This window comes from Vipera ursinii (assembly GCF_947247035.1).
Source record: "Vipera ursinii genome assembly, chromosome: 8".
Classification (NCBI taxonomy): domain Eukaryota; kingdom Metazoa; phylum Chordata; class Lepidosauria; order Squamata; family Viperidae; genus Vipera; species Vipera ursinii.
This window is the reverse complement of record NC_139519.1, coordinates 4128981-4153878: the sequence shown is the minus strand read 5'-3', so window position 1 is coordinate 4153878 and position 24898 is coordinate 4128981. Positions and strand designations below refer to the sequence as shown.

Genomic DNA, 24898 nt, shown 5'->3' with positions numbered 1-24898 from the left:
TATGTTGCATTATATCCTTGATTAAATTATCTTTCCATTGATATATAATTTTATGGTACCACTCCCTCCCCCCCCAAAAAGTTGGTGTTATTAGCCATCAAACCTCAAAGATACACTTGTTCTGTACCAGCCTGCTACCAGCCCTGCAGAAAAGGCAGGGACAACCCCTTTACAAACGGCAAGAGGCTGGAATAAAGCCTGCCAAATTTATTAACATTAAACAGACACCAACCATGAAACAGGAGCTTTGAAACAGGAACTATCCAAGCGGTTGCCTTCAGCAAACCAGCCCTCCCACACATTCCCCTTAAATACAGCTCAGGGCGTGGCCTCTCTCTGCCTCCTTCTGAGGTGCCCCATTGCCTTCCTCTGTTTACTCCTGATTGACTGCCTCCTGCGTCGGGCGTCCTTGAACAGGGCCAGCTGTGGGTCATCTTCATCCACACTGTCAGGCTCACACAGCTGGGTCTCCACCAGGTGGGAGGGGCCTGGCTGAGGGCTCTGCGGAGCCTCAAAGCCATCATCAGCAAGCTCTTCAACACCCCCCTCCTCCTCCTCTGAGTCGTCCGACCCAACTGCCGAACCCACAGGCTGACCCTGAATCACAACAACACTTTCCCCAAAAGGTTTCCACAATTTTGGCTGCTACTGTAGATGAGTATCCAGTAAAGACTGGTCAGAAAATCTGGATCATTTAAAAGGGTTTATTAATGTCTCTGTATTCTGAGGTCAGATTGAGGACACTGCAGGAGGCAAAGAGGGCATCAGTAATGGCTATTGAGAGCTAAGCCAGGGAGGAGAGAAAACATCCAGTCTTTCTCCTGACCACTTACCTTCCTCAGTAGTCAATCTTCTCTTTCACAGAAATAGGAAAAAAGCCTTCATTTGGCCAGGAGATGACTTATTTATGAGTAAAGTTTTCCTGAATGGTCAAAAGTTAGCAATCCTCACTCTGTTCCAGCTGTGCAGGAACAAAGAGTCGGTAACCCCACAGCTGTTGATGATTTTAAACCTTCTTCATGGCTGAAGTGCTATAAAGTAAAGGGTTTATATCAAGGAAAGGATATACGAATTGAAAAGTTCCAAGTTCAGGTATCGATGCAGGAGAGGTCTAGGTGGTTGAGTTCTTAGCCCAACACCCATTGATGGTTTGGTGATTATAATGCTGCACTAATTTCTGGACTATCACAAGAAAACATGGAACCAAAAATGTTTACAATAATTTCCTAAGGCAGGGGTAGGCAACCTCGGCTCTTTTATGACTCATGGACTTCAACTCCCAGAATTCCTGATGCTGACTCAGGAATTCTGGGAGTTGAAGTCCATGAGTCATAAAAGAGCCGAGGTTGCCTACCCCTGTCCTAGGACCATTCCTATCTACTATCCTATCTTTGGATGTTAGCATCCAATTGTGCCCATGAAGGAGACATTGTATGACTTTTAGGCTTAAAATTAAGGACAAATTTCCAACAGCGAGAACAATTTATCACTGCAACAGCTTGCCTTCAGAAGTTATAGGTGCTCCATCACTGGAGGTTGTTAAGAGTAGATTGGACAGTGATTTGTCCAGAAGTGGGCTGACCACAAATTTCAAGCATCTTCTTTGCCCTGTCTTGTTTTTTTGTCATTATCCTGCTTATACTAGGCATTTTGGTAGGACGTAATTTGGAATGTGTGTGTGTTTGTGTGTGTGCGTGTGTGTGCACGTGCATGTGTGTGGACATGCATGCATATATCCACATACTGTATATATCCACCTAAAAAGTATAAAAGTAACCAGAATTTCATTTTTTTCCTTCTTTGAATGACTATTCGTTGATTTTTTTTGGGAGGGAGTTAGTTTTTTAGCCCTTCTTGAAATAATGAGGACTCATACCAGTCAAGATATTTTAATTGCATAATAAATTAGGTGCACATTATTTCATTAGCAACAATCATCCACCAAGGACCCCTCACACTCATCCTCTGATACATTTCCTCTCACTTCAGAAGAATTGCAAATTCAGGAATTTGAGAACGAGTTTAGAGATCATGAAGTTACAGGAGCAGAGAAACAGAAATATTCTTCATGTCCCTGTTTGGCTTAATTATTTTTCTCCCTTAGCTTCTATTCTTTCACATTCAATACTTTGTGACTGCAAACATTAGAAATGTAACTTTCTTACAATGGAAAACATGCAGGTTTAAGAATGAGAAGAGCGCATGGACATCATTCTCCACATCCCAGGATGCTGACATTTTCTCCTACAGACATCTATCTGTAGGGAAATCTAAAATATTAGGATAACTGCTGCCTATTATATTTAACATTAGCTTAACTTTTATGATCTAAATGAACATTATTGACCAATCAGATCATTGTAAATCCTGAAGAAATTGTGGGTATCTTCCTTTGGTGGAGTATGGGACAATTGCCCCCTTCCAAATGTTAGGCACAAATTATAAATATCAGCAACTTGAAAACAAAAATGTGATGATAAGGTGCAGCTGGCTCACAGTGCCATTCAAATCCTACCTGTGCAAAGACTAGGAAGGGGGACTAGCAGGACTCTGGTTGATTCTGTGGGGACTAGCGAAGGCCAAACATCAACTATCACTGAACAGTCTCAGTGAAGCAGATTGTAGAGGGATGATGGTCAAACAACACCCCTTTGGAAGTGTGTTGTACCTGCTACAAAATGGCGATTATGGCAAACAAGAGATAGCTAATCAAGCAGATAGGCATGGTTAAAGGCCTCTTGGTGAAACTGAATCTGGTCAGAGGACATATTTGGGTGGAGACCATAGCACACCACCCCAGTCAGGGGGGTCCTCACTGTTAAGCTTCATGTACAAAGTCTGCAAAGGCTCCTTGCTGCCAATTCACAGCCTGGAGAGGGGAAAGACTGCCCCCTGTTGTCCTCATGGTCTGTTCACACATGAACATGTCACCTGAACAGGTGTATCCCTTAGGTAACCCAACTAAAACTGAGAAAGTACCTACCCAAAGCCCCATCTGAGCTCTGTCCTTAAGAAGCCAATGCTACAGATACAGAGATGAGGATTGAGTAGAACGTCTTTTGAACACTACATCAACTGCCCCTCACCTTTTGAGGTGGAAAAGCCACAATGTTAAAGGAACCTGCACATGTTGTGGTCCGAGGGAACCAGTAGTACAGCTCATCCCGTATTCCCAATAGCCTCAGAGTTTGAGACAAGGGACGGGTGAGGAGAGCATAGGTGGCTTCTTGCAGAAGATCCAATAGTTCTGTTCCCACCCGGACACAAAATCAGCCACTTGCACTGTTTGATCAGGCAAAACTAAAAAGTATATTGGAATCATTTTTGAATAATTTTACCCAATATTAGGAATACAGTCTAGTTAAAATAGATTTTATAGATGGATTGAGGCATAAAGCAATTTAAAGATGAAATACTCCAAAAAAATTTTTTGAAAAAAGGTATTGGCAGAAATTCATGAAACTTCCAATAGGTTCTGCCTTCAGACTAGGATTTTTCTTGTTACTTGGTAGATCAGGGTGAAAAAGGATCCTCAAATTAACCAGCTACATTCCTTTCTGAGGATTCAGGTACCTGATTAGAGTATAAGATCTAAGACAGGGGTAGGCAACCTTGGCTCTTTTATGACTCGTGGACTTCAACTCCCAGAATTCCTGAGCCAGCCATGCTGAGGGGAAAGGGAGAGGTTTCCAAGCTGAGCCATGCTGGCTCAGGAATTCTGGGAGTTGAAGTCCTCGAGTCATAAAAGAGCCAAGGTTGCCTACCCCTGATCTAAGATATAAACCCATAGGATTGCTATTTCTTCTCCAGAAATGTACCTGTGGATCTAGAAGTGGGGGCTGCTCCCCTCTTGCCTTCTTTAGCTACATGTCCAGATACACACTGTGGATGGAAAAGGGGCAACTGACTTGAATTTAAGTCATTTTTCTTCAAAGAATATGCAAAGGGACTTTTTTCTGAGCAAGCATGGAGAGGATTTTATTCAATTTCCATTTTCAATTCATGTTCAAAGCTTCTTTTGCTTAGAGGTGCCACTTGGGGACCATTTAATATTTTTATGGAAGGCAGAAAAATTATCACATGCTTTTTATGAAACCATCTTACTAAGATGGTATTTGGGAAGGTAATTGTGTAAGTTTTCTGAAATAAAAATGGAAAGTGATAGGGCTCAAATAGCTTATCCCAAATCTTGGTTGGCAACAATACCACCCCTACACCCTCTCCAAAACAGACAGATGAATAGATGAGAATGTTTCAGCCTGGCTATCCTCGTTTAGTGATCACAAATGGGACCAGCAACCCAGTCTTTAAGCGAACCAGCTGTTAAGTGAAAGTTGACTTTTATGAAGTGTCTTCAACCTTAGAAGCAGCCAAGGTGAAGGAAACATTACAGTGATTTGGTGAAACTTACAGTAGTAGCCTGTAAACGCAAATAAACAAACCATAACAATTTCAGATTAAAATATGTGTGGGAGCTTCTTGTAATTATTCTGAAGTAAACCAATTGCTGTCTAAGACGCCAATTCATGCAGTCTTTGAAGGAGAAACTCAAAAGGTCATTTCCATGTGTACAGTATAAAAAGGTTCAATTAACTATGAGGATATACTAGTGAAAATAGGATATATTGTGAGGATACTTTACTGTGTCTCTATAGGCAATTTATGTGCAACTCTTGTGGTCTCACACTTGGGCAACTAAATGTGGGCCTCACTGAAGAAACGTGTTTTCATTGCATGGACCCAAAGGCAACCAATCCAGGGCTCTGGCAAGATAAGCCCAAGTTGACAAGATTCTTTCATATTCTTTTATGTTTACGAGGAACAGAAGGAAGAGTCAGATAGGATGTAAAAGAGAGAGCCTCAGTCACCATGTCCACGTGATGACTCTGCTCAGTTGCCACTGAATGCTGCAAGGGCTTCAGCAGAATAGGAGGGCTGGTGTGGTGCGTGTTGGGGATAAGTGGGGAGGAAATACTCATCCCTCCTACAAACTGAGGTCTATGACAATATGCTTGTAAACCAGTGTGTTCCCCTTGAAGCTGGGGGCTAGGAGGACATTCATGTCGTCTAAAGGGAGGGGCTGAAAAGCTCGTGGAGCTTGGACAGAGAGTTCCTGAAACTTCACAAACTTCTGCTTGTCTTCATCCCAGAGGTAGATGTGGGTAAAGGAGAAGTCACTACCCAAAGCCAGATAAAGTTGCTGAGATACCTGGAAAGGCTCCATCACCATGGATCCTCGAGAGGGCAAGTTCTGCACCTCTGTGAATCGCAGCCCTTCCCACCTGACCACCTTGGAGTCTCCAATGTAACGGCTCAGACATAAGTAGTTGTCTCTCTTTATCTGGAAATGCTTGACCATCTGAACATCCAGCACGTCTGCCACATCACCCAAGTGAGCAAACTGCTTCTGAGAGCGGTTCCATTGGTAGATGATAGGGGCCTGGGAGCTGCTGGAGATGATCAGCCGGGGTTTCCCATCCATCTCCAGGTACTCCACGTCTGTGTCCCGATGCCACGAGTGCAGGTCCTGGTGGGAATAGAAGCCATTCTGGTTCCAACGATAGAGGCTGGTGGAGCCTGCCTTGGAGCTGTCAGCAATGACAAAGAACCACTCGCCATCAATCTGGAAGGCCTCGATGTCATTGGGCTTCCGGATCGTCTGGCTGTCTATATCTTGGATCTTAATGAACTTGTCAATGTTGGTGTCCCAGCGGTAAATATAAGAGCCTCCAAAAAGCTGAGCCACCACAATGTACAGCTGGGATTCTACCACAATTGGTTTGCAGTAAACAGCGGAGTGAGCTGCAAGAGAGAAATGAGAAAGCCAGAGCATAGGAACAGAAAACAGGCACTCGCCATGAGCGCCTCTGCATCGCAAGGACCAACCTCTCTGTACCTATCTGAAGAAGAGGTGAAAGAGGATGGGAGTTATAGTCCCACGTAGAGATTCTCATCTAGTCAAAACACTTTTATTTTTAAAATACATACTCAAATAGTGACCTTGGAATTTTATTAAACACATTTATTAAATAAGCCTGATCCTGCCAACTATCAACCTATAAGTCCTTAATATTATAATAGATAGATAGGTGACCTTTACTATCATTTTTTACTGTGGGCACATTGACACATTAAAAATGAAATTTTGTGGCTTGTTCTCAAATGCGTACACCTACAGTATAAATATGCTATATACAACCTACGTATAAATCTATACCCTAACATAGAAATAACATATGAATATTAAACACTGTCCACCTTGAATATATAACGGAAGAAGGAAGCTTGAGAGTTCACAAGGTTAATACTGTATGGAACAAAACTGGCTGAATCTGGGTGTTCTGCTTTGGATACCACAAAGCCCCCCGCCCAGAGGTTAACAAGGACACTATCTTCAATGGAAGCTTAGAGATTGGATGGAACAGGAAAGATTATTGAGGAACAAGCTACTTTCAGGGTAGGCCATTTGACAATAGACCAAAGTCATATACTTCAACATCTTATTGAGGAATTCATCTCTTGGACAACTATTTCACTCTATGCAGCCTTTGTTGATCTTAAGGCAGCATTTGACTCCATATCTCAACTTAAGCTATGGGACAAGTTGTATAATACACCCATTCATCGCCACTACTGCTTATTTGTGTATTACATAAACAAACAAAGCTCAGAGTAAGATGTACCTATCAAGTTCACCTGATAGCACCTATTCCAATTATCAAGGGTGTAAACTAAGGCTACATACTGGCACCTCTTATTTAATTTGTATATAAATGATGTCATAAAAGAGCTGGAGAGACTAAATTTTTACTCACTCAAATTAGCAGAGACATAACTGTATTGCTATATGCAGAAGATGCAGTAATTTTCTCAAGGTGTCCTATTGGACTCAAGACAGCTCTGAACACCTTCATACATTATGTTACTCTAAAGAGGATCAGTTGGAAATCAACTACTCTAAAATTAAAATAATGCCATTTACAATCACCCTAAAAAGCTTTTGATATGTTACTTGACATGTTAAGCTAGCATCATAGAGTTATGTCTATCACACTTAGCACCTCTACTTGGAAACAGGCTTTCTGATTGTGAGCTGTAGTCTTAAGATATCAGGGGAAGACACATTTGATGTTTAGGGATAAAAGTCTTTTTGAAAGTATTTAAGTAAATATTAGGAAAAAGAAATGACTTTACTATAGGTGTGTACAACAAACAACCAAAGCAGCCAAAGGAAATAGATGAACTTGCTAATCAGTTAGCTAAGATGAGCAGGAAACACGCCACTGTAGTAGTGGGGACTTTAATTGCCCTATCAACTGAGAAGCAAACTCTATGTGAAGGGGGAGATCAAACAGGTTCCTGACCATGTGTAGTTGACAACTCTGTCACCCAAAAGGTTGTGGTGGGAACTAGAGGGACAGTTATACTGGACTTAATTCTTACTAATAGATATATTTTGAACTGTTTCTGCTTTTAGAATTTCCATCCATGAAATCCTTCCTAATCTCTCACTCTGCTAAAGTCAGCTTTCTTGAAGTCTAAAACTCTAGTTTGACTTTACCCATGTCTGAATTATGTTAAGTTCTAGGATTTATATCTAATCATATTTGGTGATTTGATGAGACTGGTTTGTATGATGGTTTATATAGTTGGGATGGGTGGGTTCTGACTTACATCTTGTTACTATGGCATTGTGCTACTTGTAGCTGTCATTTATGTATATGTTTATTTTTTGTCGTCTTGTTTAATATTGTTGAGATTGGCAGCCATAAAAGTGTTTTAATTAAATCTACAGGGTTTTGACAGCTTTTTGACAGCCTAAGTCAGGGGTAGGCAACCTTGGCTCTTTTATGACTCGTGGACTTCAACTCCCAGAATTCCTGAGCCAGCTGTGCTGAGGGGAAAGGGAGAGGTTTCCAAGCTGAGCCATGCTGGCTCAGGAATTCTGGGAGTTGAAGTCCACGAGTCATAAAAGAGCCGAGGTTGCCTACCCCTGGCCTAGGCCTAGGCCGCTTTATGACTTGTGGAGTTCAACTCCCAGAATTCCTGAGCCAGCCACGCTGAGGGGAAAGGGAGATTTCCAAGCTGAGCCATGCTGGCTCAGGAATTCTGGGAGTTGAAGTCCACGAGTCATAAAAGAGCCAAGGTTGCCTACCCTTGGCCAAAGGTCACTTTGCTTCCTAAAGATTTGTCATTTCAGATTGCAAAGGAATCCCCAACCCTTCCTACTATGTGCCACATGTGTCCAATCAGTTTGCTTTCTAGCCACACCAGGGTGAATCAAGGTCCCCTTTTGCCCTACAGGTGTGCCTTACCAGGGATGCGGTCAAAATCTCGCAGCTTACGCTCAACGTAGTCCCACTTCAAGATGGTACAGCTGCTGGAACTTGGCTGGGCCAGAGCCATGTAGAGGTCACTGGAGTACATGAAGGGCTCAGCAGATACGGACTGGAAAGGCAGCACCTGATGCACCACAAAGTCTGGGGGGAGGGGGAGGAGGAGAACAAATCATGTTTAAGTGGTCCCTGTTAAAGCCTGGAGGAATTTACAATCGAGATACCAGAACTACAAAATATATTTTCCATCCAAGGATCTTCTTGATGCAGGAGCATTTACAATAGAAGTAAAAAAAATCCAAGGTGATGGCCACAACCACATGATCAAGGCCTTCCCCTGTTTTGACATGATAGCGGCCCTCTTATTTGTTTTACCCCTCCTGCAGATGCCCATCTTCACTTGCACCCAAGCCTTGAATGTCCTCACCAAAATCCCTTCCGTACTTGCCGTCTGGATTTATTTCACCAACTGCTTCAGGCAAATCTTACCTTTTGTCAGAACCCCTCAAATGTAATCCCTTCATTTCTTCCTTCCCTGCTTTTGCTTGTGTATTCATTTTTGGGGCCTGCCATTTTGTTGGGGCGGGGTGCCTGCATGGGGAATTATTATATGCTTTGCTCTGCTTTGTAGGGGGTGTCCTCCCTCTTTCCCTCCCTCTGGCTGAGAGGAATGTGACCCAAAACATCTGCCTTATCTCCAGACAACAACAGAGCCTGAGACCGTTGGGAAACAAAACAGAGAGAGGCCTTGAGAAAGGAGCTAAACCTCCAGATTCTCATAACACTCTGGCACCTGTAGATTGGCTGGATTTAAACTAGCCAATTGGACCTTGGGGGGAGGAGTTTTGACATACCCTTTTGTGCGCCAAATCTTCAGACCTTGCTTTACTCTCTTGCCATCACTAACTCTCAATAAAAGTTCTTTTTGAGACAATACCAGTTTCAAGAATTCTGCTTTCTTCGGAGACCTAATTGAGACAGGTCCTTACATAAAGCAAGGTCTGCAATAGTGCCCAACCCGGAGAGGCAATTGCGCTACCAAGGGGGGGTCATGCACAGTATGTCTTTGCATGGCTGTGAGATGGGAGAAGTTGGAATCAAAGACTGCAGCGAGGCAGCTATTCAGACTTATCCCGGAGAAGGCACCTGCACCTGGTGGAGAAAATTGCTGCCCTAGAAGATGCCACAAGACCAAGATGGTCACTTGGTGTTGGGAGGAGAGAGGACTGGGAGGAGAGAGCCCCCAAAATAACTTTCACTCGAGGTCAGAAAAAGGCCCGAAAGAAAAGGACTGAGCTGCTTTCCGATGATGATGCGCAGTCGGACCCGATGGAGGAAGCGAGCCATGCACTACATGGTGGAAACTTTTGAGAACCTGAAAGCCAAGTCCCTGGGCTGCCCAGATGAGGAGGGAGAACAGACCAAGGAGGTTGGAAGCGGAGAAGGAGAGACCGTGATAACGGAGATGACAGGGGTGCGGCGGAGACGGTGGCTGTTGCTCCAACAGCGCAGCAGCGAGCAACCCCCTGGAGAGCTCGGACCCCCACATCTGCCCAGAGAGAGAACTCCCTCGGATGAATAGGATAGAACAGAATAGAAAATAGAAAATAGAAAATAGAAAATAGAAAATAGAAAATAGAAAATAGAATAGAATAGAATAGAATAGAATAGAATAGAATAGAATAGAATAGAATAGAATAGAATAGAATAGAATAGAAACATTTTCTCCACAGCTTGCAACGGTTCAACCATTTTCAACCACTGGTTGGTGACTTCTGATCCAATCCATTGCATTGTTCCATTCTGGGCCCAAGACTATGGTCTTTTTAAAAAAAAATATTTGCCAATTTTAATAAGCAGTCATTTCCTTCCTTTTTACTTAAATACATGATGACTTTTACCCAATTATAACGGTTGCAATTTATATGGTTTTACAATAAGTCAATACAACAAATATTTTAGAAAGATGTTATCAAAGCTATATATAATTTCAGACTGAAAAATATTTTTCCTGGTAATGAAAGTTTTAACATTAGTGCCAGAAAGGCCACTTTAGATATCACACCATGTCAGTTTCAAAATAAAATAATGTTTTATATTTGAACATAATTTGGCCTTGACGTGCTATATTTGAAATATCAGCTGATCATAAGGTGAATTTTGGCACCTGATGCTTATTTCTATGTGCAACCTTATTTTAGAAATTCCAGCAGCCTCGCTGAAAACGTGTCAAGTAACGTCAATAATACTTTTAAGTTAACTGGCCTAAATATTGTAACGTTACAAACAAATCCATCCCCAGGCCTGTGACATCTCTGGAAATAGGAAAAGTTTGCACCAGCGAATTCTCATCTTACTTGATAGCCTTTATAAATGTTTGGAAGTTGTCAAGGAAATTGAGGAAACTTCACCCTAAGCCCCAGAAGCAGCTGGAGAACATGTATGCATCTTTGATCAATAAAAGCTTGGACTGATATATAAGTTCTGGTACACTTTTTTAGAGAGCCACATGAAGACATCCACTCCTACCTGTGGTGATACAGTCAAAGTCCTTTAGAGGGAGGTCTCGGATCTTCTGGCCTTGGTACTGAGAAGGACTGCCACAGAAAATGGCAGGCATGCTGGCGTTGGTGTTCTCCATCCATTCTACCAGCCATTTGATCTTGCAATCGCAAGTCAAAGAATTGCCCCGAAGATCTCTGTGGGGATGGAAAATTTAGGGACCATCACTGAACTTCTCCATCTCAACTCTAATGACAAGGCCCTATCGTCCAAAGAAAGTGGTTTGTAGACAAACTAAGTGTGGAAACGGGGGTCAGTTCTCTTATGGGAGAACTACAGATATAAATTTGGTTCTAGCATCTTTCTCTTTGGGTGGGAGACCCATCAAGATCTGCCTTGACACAACTTGCTTTACTGAATTAACCCATTTGTTGCACTTCTATATTGAATTGTAAACCTATCATTGGTTGGATAGTTTGTCTAGGCCAGGGGTAGGCAACTTTGGCTCTTTTATGACTCATGGACTTCAACTCCCAGAATTCCTGAGCCAGCTATGCTGAAGGGAAAGGGAGAGGTTTCCATGCTGAGCCATGCTGGCCTAGGAATTCTGGAAGTCCATGAGTCATAAAAGAGCCAAGGTTGCCTACTCCTGGTATAGGCTAAACCACATGCAGAGTTGGGGAATGTTGTGAACCTCAAAAAAGTTAGGATGATTCCTGAACTGGTTCCTGACAATTTAATCAGCAGAAGATGAGGACAGAAAATGTTGCACAATCCATAACATAGCCTAGCACTGTCCTTTTTTAATGGAATGTTTTATATTATGCAAATTAAGGCTTGGAGCATCCTGTTACATAACTGAAAAGTCTTTTTATAAAACCAATGAACTCAATGTTTCCTGGCACTGTTTCCTGCTCTAGATCCCTCCGAGGAAACGGGAATTTGGCTCTCATTGTCTCCAATTTGTCATTCTCTTAATTGGTATGGAACTGGGCTAAAAAGTATGCAACTTATATCTTTAAAAATCTGAAACACCATCCAGTCATATATATTCTCCTTTCTCACTCTCTGTGGTTTCAGTGGAAAAAAATAGGTGTGCATTTAAATCATATTCCCTCCTATTCCATTCATTATTTACATCAATTGATTTGGGAACTTTGTCTTAAATTGTCCCACTTGGCTTGTGTCGTACAAAGCCTTCCCATTAATTATATTTTAGGACATCTTATTAATGAAATTAACAATTATATAGAGTAGACATTTCTAGTTCCAGAAAGAATTAGCCAGGTTATCATAGGCCTCTAGCAGAATACACAATAATGTTGCATGTATCATGAGATCACTGTGCAAATGGTACAGATTATGCAATTTGTGCAATTTGCATGATGATGTGACATTGCCCACCTAATGGACATCCCTGTACCATTATTCCTGTTACTGTTATTTTTACAGCATTCCCAACCTAAAGAGAGCCTTACAGATCACTAAGGATATCCAAAGGCTTCAGGAGATCTCTGGGCAGCGTCTGCAGGTTGTTGTTGGCCAAAGATCTAGAAGAAAAGAGGGAAGGACAACTATTTTATGCCAAACATTTCATGATCCTCGCATTAAGAATGAACAATGAAAGGGAGGCTTGCAGGGCGAGCTGCAACTGTGTTTTTGGAACATTACTTCAATGTGCAAATGTTCATCCCTTTTAAGAGTGGTGAAGACTCGTGCAACTGAAAAACAAAATCCTAGCACTCTCTTCCACTTTTCATTCAGGGTGGAGAATTTCAGACCCTGAAAATGAGCTGGAAAAACAGAAGCCTCCTTCTCAGGAAAATAATTATTGCAACAATCAGAAACCTTAATTCACCTCAGAGGTCTTGGTCACCATGAGGGCAGATACCATGGGTGTTTTTTTTTGTTTACTTTTTACCAAGACATAAGAATTATATTAGGCTTTGGAGAAAGTCAAAGACACTTTAGCCAGATGTGTGTGAAAAGAGCCGGGTGCGTTTGTGCACGAGAAAACTCACAGATGCGTCAGGGACTTAAGCCCACGAAAGGCATTTTTTGACAGAGACCGGATGTCGTTGTTCTCAATGAACCTGAGAAAACAAAAAACAAGATGGCGAGCGCCTACATTTTCTCCTTCACCCTCCCGCTCCCATTTTCCTCTAACAGCAAATTGCTAAGCACATTTGATATTGCTAAGCACATTTGATTTGTGCTTAGATTGTAAGCCGCCCTGAGTCTTTGGAGAAGGGCGGGATATAAATGGGATTAAAAAAAAATCCCATCTCCCTTCACCTGTGTTTTCCAAAGAAGGTCCAGATGCCCCGCAAACACAGCCCTTAGCCTCCCTTCTTTGAGGTTGTCAACCCAAAGCACTCTCCCCTTTCCATGGTACTTGGGCTAAAATACAGAGTCAGCAGATGCCCCTGCAGGGATGCTGAAGTCCAGAGTCAACACTCCTAGGACAAACGTTCACTTTTCCTGGTCAAGAGGGGTTTTGCTTCATGGCAAAGATTCAGGGTGGGATTTGATTAGTACCTCAATGCAGGTGCCCTGCAACCAGCACTGGAGCAGAAAGAGCGAGCCAAGCCTATGTCTATAGAAGATCATTAGCAGGACTGGATCTTGCTACAGGCAGAGATGGCTCAGCCTCTGCCAGAGGAAGATCTTCCCATGCTAATGGGGAGGTCTCTACCTGTAGTTCTCATGCCGAAGAGGAAGAACTAGGTGCTATCATTGAGAAAGGAGAGGAACAGATCCAGTGCTAGATCCAAGGTTGCTAAGCCTCTCCAGTATGTCTGTGTGAAAGGTGACTTCCAAATCTTTCCTGCAATCCTTCTTCAGCCTAGACCATCATATTTTAACCCTATGTGAGGTTTGCATGCCCTCGTGCATAGTGTCATTCCCCCCAAAGTTTTTGCCCAGGCCACCCCATTCTCTGACTAAGGGCCCGAGAAAGGCTACCAATATTCCATACAGGTATTGCAGGTGAAAAAGTCCCGTGAACGCGTTGTCTCTGATCAAGGAAAATTTGTTGGAATTCAGCAAGCTGCAAGAAAAAAAGAGAAGTGTTAGAGCTGGTCAGGGGACAGCCTAAGACAGGCAAAACAGACTACCCATATTTTGTTCCAAGATTTCCTAAATAACGCTAAGATTGTTTTAAACATTCTTGCATTTTTATTTAATTTCAGTTCAATTTTTACGTTTAACTTGGATTGCTTCTTAACAGGCCCTTTAGTTATCAGGATGTTGGATGAAGGGGTGTCCCAAAGGTGATGATGGTGCCCCTGATTGCATGATCCAAGCACCTCCCTTTTTCACACTGGGTTTACACCTTAAAAGGGATGGTGCTTGGATCAGTGCAGTTATCTTTTGCATGTCTTTTTCTTCTTTTTTTGGTACAGATGTATTGATAAGTATAACAGCCAGAAGATATGATAAATATAACCAAAACAAAATGGCAACCACAAATACAGCAGTGCCAGTAAATTCAGAAAACAATATATAGAATAATGAATAAGTAACATTTGTTGAAATGAAAATTACATCCATAAAATATTAATATAAAAGTTAGTTCAACGTATATATAGCCAGAGAGATGACTCCATTTTAGTACCATACAGTATGTTATTTCAGTAAAATGATATTTATTGCCTACAGTCCACTGTGACACACATTAAAAGGAATGAGGCTTCTATTGTGTCATTATACAATATTGTGTCTACCTCTGTGACGATCTGACCTGGAAAGTTAATACAACCCAGGTGGCCAGAAAGGCCCAACAGAGCCTCCACTTCCTCAGGGTCTTGCGGAAGAACAGGGTAGAACAACAGCTAATGACCTTCTTTTACTGGTCTACTATAGAGAGCATCCTCTCGTACTGTATTGTGGTTTGGTATGCTGGCCTGACAGCCGTGGATAGGAAGGCATTACAGAGCACAGCACAAGACATCGTAGGCTGTCCCCTGACACCACTGGATGACCTCGCCAGGGCTCGCTGCCTTGGAAGAGTGAGGAAAATTCTCAGGGACGACTCACACCCTGATCGGTATCTCGTTACTCTCCTACCATCGGGTAGGAGATATAGGAGTATAGCCAGCCGTACCAACAGGCTGAAGAACAGCTTTTATCCGTGGGCTGTTAGGCTTTTGAACGGGAAATAATTTTATAAACTTTATGCATGATTGACTTGCCAGGCCAGTGCGTTGTGCAATTAGCTCACATGGTGTAATAAGATGGAGGGTTTGTGTCACTGTGAGTTGGGGGTGGGGCACGAAGGGAGGCTCAGCCAACCTCAATGTATACATGGTTGTACTTTGACAATAAAGGTTCATTCATTCATACTGCCATCCTGACTTTTTCAACCCCCTTTTCTGTCTACTATTGCCATCTTTCTTTCTCTTTCTACTAATCGAGGCTCCTTCCGGAAGCAAATGACCCACTTAGCAACTCAGCCGTATGCAAACCTTATTTGAACTAGACCACAAGTTATGCTTGGTGTTGATCTAGCAAAGCCACTTCACAGATAGTTGTTAACAGACATGCAGTGTAGCATAAAGGAAAAATCTGGAAGCGAAAGGCACCGCATCTTCAAAATCAGCACTGCCCCACTCCAGCTGTGCCACAGAACAGCTGCATCTTCTCCAGAACAGTAAAGCCCTTGTATGCAAAACCTTAAGATCTTAACGCTGATCACTGCAAAGGTAGAACTCTTAGACTATAAACAAACATTTTAATAATTCAATCAGCTTCTAATCATAAACGAAATAGAAGAGCTTAAATGTAGGGATCTGCAATTTGTTTTAGTCCTGGGGATTTCTCCCATTCCATTAATCCTCCACGAGAAGAATGAATTGAAAATTACAATCAATCTATCAACCAATCAATCAAAATATCTCACAAAATTAAGAGCCACGTGAATTCATGTTAATGAATCCATCGATTGACAGCCCAAGTGCCCCTTTGCAAGGGGAAAATTACTTAAAATAGGGATAGGGCAGTGATGGTGAACCTGCTACATAGGGGTCAAGGCTAACACATCACAACATTTTGGGTGACACACCTACATTCACCAACACCCAGCAACAACCTTTTTGCCCTGTTCTCGCGCCATTTTCAGAGGCTATGGAAACAATGCGTGACTAGGACATGCTTCCACATTGTTTGCACAGGCTGCAGAGGCCACGGAAGAGCAGCCTCCAAAACTGCTCCAAGAGCAGAGGGCTCCTGTGACCCACAGCAGTCTTGGGGAGGCTGCAGTGTGAGGGTGTGTTAAGCCAGCAGAGTTAGGCATTTTCCAATTTTCAGACACGCCAAGCCCAAAAGATTGGCCAGGGCTGGGTCAAAATTCTCTTTAGATTAAGAGCACTTTGCCAGACCTGCAGGAATAGATCCAATTGGACTGGAGTGGAACCCAGAGCTCTTGAGCAACGATGTTACCGTGTTTCCCCCAAAATAAGACCAGAACTTATAAAAAAATTTTTGCCTCCAAAAGAGGCACCAGGTCTTATTTTCGGAGAGTGGCTTTTTTACTCACCTCTGGCATCGACAGCCCCGCCCAGCCAGCCCATTTCTTCTACGACCGAAGGATCAGCTTCATTCTTCAGCTGCATTTCGCAGACAGGCCTTTCTGGAAGGCCTCTGCAGCTGAGTACCAAGCTCGGCTGTAGAGGCCTTGCAGAACCGAGCTATGGCTTGACTCCATAGCTCTGTTCTCGGCTGCAGAGGCCTTCCAGAGAGGTCTGTGACTGAGAAATGCAGGCCTGGCTGCAGAAGATGGCGCAGAAGAAGACCTGGGCCAGTGCCAGGAACGTGGGTGTGGGGCACGTGGGACAGCTCCACACCCCCACCCCAGCTTGATTTTTAAGTGTGTGCCTCACCCCAAAACTAAGGATTTTTGAGGTAGGGCTTATATTAGGCCCACCCCCCCCCAAAATCAAGCTAGGGCTTATTTTCGGGGTAGGCCTTACTTTCAGGGAAGCACGGTATCATTAATTGTAGTTAATTGTATCTTTTGCACGGGAAAAGCTCAGATCCAGCTTTGCCACTTCTGTAACCACCTTGGCTTTAGTAAAGTATACATTTGGCTAATCATGGGCCAGAGGTCTTTCTTTCCTAACTGACCAGGTTGGGATGGTTGAGGGATACTGGCATCCAGGGATTATGCATCCAGGAACAAAGTGAGATCCAGAAAATATCCAAAATGTGACTTTCCGTTCCTTTCAAGGAAGCGTTCTTGCATTTCACCTCTCTCAGATCCACTTCTGATTCTAGGCTCTTTCAAAAAGGAGATGGAGGGAGGGGTGGACGTCATGAAGTTTGGGGAAAAGGCCTCGTTCTGGGGAAGGGCTGCGCCTCAAAGGGAATCTCCAAACTGAACGGGAGAGAGTTAGAATTTCCCACCCCACTCCTCACATCTGGCCCTAGAAACTATCAAAGCCTACGTACTCCTTGGAGATCATCTTGGCAACTCCCAAACGGCTGGCTGGGAAATTCTGGGAGCTGAAGCCCACCCATCGGAGAGTTGCCAAGGTTGAGAAACCCAGTTCCCAAGAGTGCCATCGTGCCCGATAGGAAGATTTGCTGCCCTTGCTATGAAAAACACAGGATCTCTGTCCTCCTGCCAGCTGCCAAAAAATTCCCATGGCCAAATGCCCCTAGGCAGGCATTCCCCTGGGGAAGCTCTTAGGTGAAGGCTCTGCGCTGATAACTTGGGGCTCTGTTCCCTCTCCGAGCAACCGGGGGGCAGAGAGACGTACAGGAACTGCAGGGAGGGAAGATGAGCAAAGGCCGCCTCCTTCAACTCGCTGAAGCCCGCGTTGATCAGGGTCCTGCAAAAAGAGGAGAGGGACAGAAATCAGCGAGGAGCTGCTGCCCACCCCTGTGCCCAGCCAGTCTGAGAAATGCAAGGCTGTGGTTCTCTGGATCTCGTTCACCCCTCGGGGCAAGCAAGCCTACGTTGGGCAACTTGCCTTGGGTAGGGTGCACATCGGGTGAATTCAGGCCCTGGGGATGCAGATCGGGATTAGAGGTAACCTGAAGCCGCAGAGTTGCTACGCAGAATTGTGGAAAAAGACAAGTCCGGAAAAGCTCTCAGGCCAAGCTGTAGCATGCGTATCCCACCAGGAGCCCATTTCCAGCCAAGGAAGATTAAGGGCATCTGGGGGGAACTCGGGGAGGGGTTGGCATTATGCCAGAAATGATGTCACAGTGCACATGGCCCAAATGGGATCATTTGCGAGATCGTGCCATGACATGCATCTCTGTGGGTCTCTTTCCCCCCCCACTCCCCGGAATCAGAGAGGGAGATAGCTGGGGAATTCTGGGAGTTGAAGTCTCAACGCTGACTAGGCTGAGAAACTCCAGTCTAGACATAGACCAGGGGCAGGCAACCTCAGCTCTTTTATGACTCATGGACTTCAACTCCCAGAATTCATGAGTCAGCATAGCTCAGCTTGGAAACCTCTCCCTTTTCCCTCAGTATAGCTGACTCAGGAATTCTGGGAGTTGAAGTCCATGAGTCATAAAAGAGCCGAGGTTGCCTACCGCTGACATAGGCCGTTCCTTTCACCACTCCGCAATTTGAATTCCAGGTTCCTGTATAGGTGGTCCTCGACTTACAGCCATCCATCCAGCAACCATTGGAAATTACAATGGCGCTGAACAAAAAGACTTATAAACCACTCGAAATTACAGATGCTGCAGCGTCCTCTCTGGTGGCATGAGCAAAATTCGGACACTTGGCCATCCGTCCATCCTGAGACCGACTACGTGGATGCTGCAGAGCCTCCCATCTCCTCTCTCTCCCGCCCCAAAGGGCCCCCACAGACCATGGGCGTGCTTCTCCCCCACCCCTGGGTCTCGGGCCCTCCTCCCCACCCCAGTCATTATTGGATCTCTGAGCTTTTCGGGACGGCAGATTGCCTTCTGAAGCACCACTCTGCCACGCAGACACGGACCCTGCAGGCAGCCCAGCTCTGACCGAGAAGCAGGTGCCATCTTGGAGCAGCTGCCATTCCTGGCACCTATTCCCCAAACGGCGCCTGGCTTGGGTGAAGCCACGCAGCCTGCAATCTCCAGAGGGGGGCTGCTCTGTTCTTCAGCTACCCCAACATCCAGGCCATGCGGGTGCTGTCCTCCAGAAGTGAGCACTAGTTTGCAGCAGCCACCATGAATTCTAGCCACTCCAAAAGGGCACCTGCTTCCGGGACGGAGCCATGGCGCGCAAGTGAAGATGGGGGGCTTGGGTGATGACCCTTTTCAGCATGACCCTAAGCAAACTGCAGTCCCGAGAATGGGCATAAAAGGAACATGCCTGTCATTCAAAGACCGGGTGAATGTTTGGCCTCTTTGCCTGGCTGCACTGCAACCCCTGAAATGGGCTTTTTTTTCCCCAACTGCTAACCCCAGCTGTCAAAAATCTATAATATCAATGTCTTGGTCAATCAATGTCTCTTTTTTTTCAGAAAACTTGTAGCCACCATTGGCCAGCTAGATGGCAGCACCTCACTGAATTTGGCTGCTGTTGAGCGTTAACCAGACTCTTTTCAATTTAAAATATTTGATGATGAATAATATTAAACCATTTATTAACATTTCTATGTATTTATATTAAAATAATAAATAAATACATAAATAAATAAAATAGTTTAATAATATTTCTTATTAAAGCATTACTTATTGGTATTAAAACAAATAACTATTAATATTTCATATTTCATAACATTTAAATAATAAATAACAAATGAAGATTCAGTAATAGGTACGTATGCAGTAATATTTCAAAATATGTACATAAATATTTCAAACTATTCAAACAATAATATTTCAAAATATTTCAATAAGTAATCATTTATATCAATATAGCCCTAGGAAATACCAGCCTATAATAGATTGTGAAAGTGGGAAAAATATATATATCCAAGAATCGGCTCCTGCATTGTTCCCCCAAAAATCCATGAAATTCACGAGAGTTGCCACGGAGAGAAAGGGGAAATTACGCAGGTGTCATTTGCATGGTTTACGGAGTGGTCTGCATGACACGGGTGCCGTCCCTGGGGCTTCTGTCAAACGCTGCGTACGGACACCGAGAAGCAGCCTCCAGGGATGCAGCTCCTGCAGAGTCTTCAGAAATACAGAATTGCCCCCCCCCTCCATTTTCCCAACTGTATAGGAAACTTCTGGGACTACCCTCAGGTCAGATGAGTCAAAATGGCAGCCGGGATGTAGCTAAAACTTGCCCAGCATCAATCACACTGTCCGAGCCACCCCCTTGATTCTTTTGAGCACCCTCCCCCCCCCCGCCCAAGCCTTGAGCTGTCTTTCCTCTCTGTCCTGAAGCTGAGAAACTGCGACACTTGGACACCCCCCTCCCCCCAAGGTGGAGAGGAAGCCTTGAATGCTGCCTTGTCCTGCTGTGATTCACGGAGGCTGCTTGGCAAGACGCCCCCAGAGCACTTCAGCAAATCAATGCTGGCCCACCGGTGGGGATGTTGCCTCGCATCCCACACCATTTCTGATCAGCGAGGCCGGCTTTTGCTGGAGGGGCTGCGGCAATTTTGGCCTTTAAAAAGGAAGAAATGCCTGAATGTGTTTAGCATTCTGAATATTGGGAGGGTCCTGAAACTCCTTTGCACCAGGGTCCAGACAAGGTGGTGCCTTCTGGGTAGCTTTCATTAACGCTAGTTGAGGCTGATGGAAGTCAAGCACCTTGATAACGCTTGGCTGGAGAAGGCTGTTGGAAAGCACGTGGACACCACCCAGAGGTCCCAATATGAACATAAGGGCACCCCAACTAAAGGCAATCAAATTTTTTATTTATTTGTCACATTGGTGGAGCAGTGGGCTAATGCCTCCTTAAGTAACACCAGCTGCCTGCAATTAGTGCAGGTTCGTGTCCCACCAGGCTCAAGGTTGACTCAGCCTTCCATCCTTCCGAGGTAGGTAAAATGAGGACCCAGATTGTTGGGGGCAATAAGGCTATTGCTAAGCACATTGATTTGTGCTTTAAATTGTAAGCTGCCCTGAGTCTTCGGAGAAGGGTGGGATATAAATGGGATTAAAATAAAAAATAAAATAAATAAATAAATAAATAAATAAAATTTCTATACCGCCCATCTCACCTAAGGAATTCACCTAAGTGTTTGCATTGTGCAGTAGTGCAGAAATGATCTCTTGGCAGCAGTGAAGTTTTAGCTTCTCCCTACCGAATTGCAGATTTAAAGAACTGGAAAAAAAAACTCTTGAAGGTCATCTGTTCCAACCCACTGCTTAAAGCAAAGCTATTAGAGAAGGAAGCTGCAACTCTTGACAAGTCACCATCCAGCTTCTGCTGACGTGAGTTTCCCGAGGAGAGCCCACCCACCCCACCCACCCTATTATCTGGAGTTATTCTGCTCTCAAGAGTTTTAATCCTTAGTATGTTTCTCTAAAAAGTCTGACAAAATGTCTTCCTTGTTACTTGTATTCGTTTTCAGCCCGTCCTACTGCAGGTCCTTCAACAGCGTGAAGGTACAGAACACAGAATAACAAGAGCTGGAGGTCTTTTAATCCAGCCCCCTGTTCAAGCAGGAGATCCTAGAGTCCATTGCAGACAAGTGGCTGTCCAATCTCTTGTTAAAAACCTCTAGTGTTGCAGCATTTACAACTTCTGAAGGCAAGCTGTTCCACTGGTTAGTTGTTCTCACTGTCAGGAAATTCCTCCTTAGAGCTAGGTTGGATTTCTCCTTGATTAATTTCCATCCTTTGCGTCTTGTCCTGCCTCCAGGCGCTTTGGAGGTTGATCCCTGCTTCTCTGTGACAGCTCCTCAAATAATGGAAGACTGTTACCGGTATCATGTCACTATTCAGGGGACCACATATAGTGTCTCTTCTTAATGTTCGTAGAACTTCCCTTAGGAATATTATGCAACTTTGCTGCGCATCCAGTCACGCAACTTATAATATTTCAAATTGACAATTGCCAGTAGTTGTTATATCCTTCAGAACTAATCATCCTGGACAAGCTGCCAAGATCTTCTAGGCCTGTCTAATTTTCTTGTTGTTGGAGTCATAAACTAACCACATACGCTGGATTTGCACAGTCTGGTTGAACGCTCACATGCACTTACACACACACATGGTGAACTTACTAAGACTTGGTTGACTTGGTTAAGGGTGTTGTGTGAGCACAGCTATTCTTTTGATAAGAAACCCGTCTTCAGGGCAGAGATAGCTTGGATGGGAGAACCAAGACTTGCTTAAACTCAGATACTGGCATAAGGTTGATCCTCAACTTTTCAAGCGTGTGTAGGAACTATTTTTCAAAAATGCTAATGATGCCATGTTAGGATAGCAGCTGTCTATTAGCCTGGCAATTGCAGATGTTTTTTAAAATGTTTCAGTGTAATCAATGGTTGTGCATTCACATGAAACTTGCCGCAGTGCCACTGAGTTGCAAATTTGGCATCTGATGGACCCTGAATATGGACATTTATTATTTTATTTTCCAGTGTATGTTAGAATTATATCCTATTTTTAATCAAGTATAATACTTCTTTTTCTAATGTCTACCAAAACAACAGTCTTAGCGTGGCTTAAGTTAAGAATAGCCATGGTTTGCTTTATATGCCATGGTAAAGTGTAAATCTGTACTAACCATGGCTACTATGTTCATACGCCATAGATAGATAGATAGATAGATAGATAGATAGATAGATAGATAGATAGATAGATAGATAGATAGTAGATAGATGATAGATAGATAGATAGATAGATAGATAGATAGATAGATAGATAGATAGATGATAGATATACACACACACATGAAAGACAATGCATCCTAGAATTTTCTAGAGCTGAAAAGAACTAGTTGGTTGTCTTTGGCTCAGTTTAAGCATCCCCAACAGATGACTGTCTAGAATTTGTGTGAATGCATAATTGGGTCCTCACAACATAATAAGATACCTAACCTCTCCAAGTTGGAGAATTTTCACAGTTGATTAGATGTGACTAATGTGAATTTTCATGGTTAGAGATATGACTTTGGGTAGCTGTGATCTAGTGTTGCTCAACTTTGGCAACTTTAGATGGCTTAGTATCTTAACCATTGGACCGAACTGGCCCTCTACAGCAGCGTTTCCCAACCTTAGGAACTTGAAGATGCGTGGGGAATTCTGGGAGTTGAAGTCCACGCATCTTCAAGTTCCTAAGGTTGGGAAACGCTGCTCTACAGGATACATTATACAGTATACAGTATACAGTATACAGTATGTATTTCTGTATATTAGAACTAATACTTGGTGATTATGTATGTATATGTGTCAGGAAATTTACAGACACATGCAACACACACACACACAGAGACACAGAGCTTGCGTGGGGGGTGTTGGATTGGAGGCCCTCCAGGATCCCTTCCATCTCTGTTCTATTGTTCTTTCTGTGACCCTGTGTACCCATCCCATCAATCCTAAAGGAAGTCCGGAATTGCACAGGATCTCCTGCCACGAGCCAGACCTCCAAGATCCCTTCCAACCCTATTACTCTTGGCTCTAGATCTCGGCCGTGCCCCTCTCCTCCAGACCCAGACCCACAAGAAGACCCCGCCCAAGCCCGCCCAAGCCAAGCAGCGGAGGAAAGGCTGGCTGTGGCAAGGCAACCCAACCACACACCGGCTGGGAAAAAAAGGAAAAAAATCCAGGCGGCTCTGTCCCTCGCAGCCCGCCTTCCAAACGGCAGCCGGCAGGCATCCCGCCCTGGCCTGGCCGGGGGTCTCTTTCTCCCTTAGGTGAAAAGAAGGGGAAAAGCGGGCTGGGAATTCCGGGGACCCTCGACGGCTGGGACGCCCCCCACCCCACCCCGGGAGAACCTCTGGCGTCGCCTCCGGCGCCCTCGCACTTTTCAGGGCAGCCTCTGGGTGGGGGGGGGAATATATACAGTTAGTTCTCAACTTGCAACCATTCGTTTATAATTTTTAACTCTAACTTTTAATTTATTTTAATTTTAATTTTAATCGATTGTACAGAGGCCTTTAATTTTAATCTTTATCTTAGCTTCTGTATCTATTCTATGCCAGCGTTTCCCAACCTTAGGAACTTGAAGATGCGTGGACTTCAACTCCCAGAATTCCCCAGCCAGCATAGCTGGCTGGGGAATTCTGGGAGTTGAAGTCCACGCATCTTCAAGTTCCTAAGGTTGGGAAACGCTGTTCTATGCTACTGTTGTTAGCCGCCCTGAGTCCTTCGGGAGATAGGGCGGCATATAAGTCCCAATAATTAATTAATTAATAAATAAATAAATAAATAAATAAATAAATAAATAAATAAATAAATAAAAATAATAAATAAATAAATAAATAAGTAAATAAATAAATAAATAAAAATAAATAATAAATAAATAAATAAGTAAGTAAGTAAGTAAGTAAGTAAGTAAGTAAGTAAATAAATAAATAAATAAATAAATAAATAAATAATAAACAGCTGCTGCCCCGCGGGGTGCCGCCCGCCCCCCCCCCGCGAAGTCCGCGCTGCCACTCACAGGGAAATGACGTCCCGGGCCAGGGTCTTGGGGACGGCCTTGGAGTCCACGCAGAAGGCCGTGTCGCGGGTGCAGGAGCAGCTGGGCGGGCAGGGGGGCGGGCGGGGCGCGCGGCGGGAGACCACCGGCCCCCCGAGGCAGGGCAGGCCCAGCAAGGGCAGGAGGAGGAGGAGGCGCCCCGCGGGGCAGCCCGGGCTCCAGCGCTGCAGACCGGCCATCGCTTCTCCCGGGAAGACGCCGCTCCCCACAGGCGACCTGCCGGCCGGCTTCCTCCTGCGCCGCGGCTGGCTGGCTGGCGGTGGCGGCGGCTGCCCGAGCCCAACTGGCAAGCGGGATGCTTGGGTCCTGCAGAGAGAGCGAGCAGCGCTCGGCTTCTCCGCCCGGCGCGGGGGCGGCAGCCGGAGAGGGAGGCGCGGGAGCGGGCTGCAAACGCCAGCCGAGGGCGGGGGGGGGTGGCGAGGGGGGGGAAAGCGGGGCCGGGCAAGCGCCGGGGACTCTCGAGGGCAGCGGGACGGAGGGGAAAGCACGTGGCACCCGCGGCTCCTGGG

The 24898-nt window shown here is 44.5% G+C and overlaps 1 protein-coding gene across 1 annotated transcript; it reads right to left on the bottom strand.

Moving 5' to 3' along the window:
- Window positions 1-4984: 4984 nt before the first annotated feature.
- On the bottom strand, window positions 4985-24568 carry LGI3 (leucine rich repeat LGI family member 3; the record flags this gene model as incomplete). Its single annotated transcript, XM_083368824.1, has 8 exons — window positions 4985-5802; window positions 8316-8480; window positions 10866-11035; window positions 12317-12388; window positions 12860-12931; window positions 13816-13887; window positions 17597-17668; window positions 24351-24568. The coding sequence occupies 8 exons, from the start codon at window positions 24566-24568 to the stop codon at window positions 4985-4987; spliced, it is 1659 nt and encodes a 552-aa protein (XP_083224950.1).
- Window positions 24569-24898: the final 330 nt, after the last annotated feature.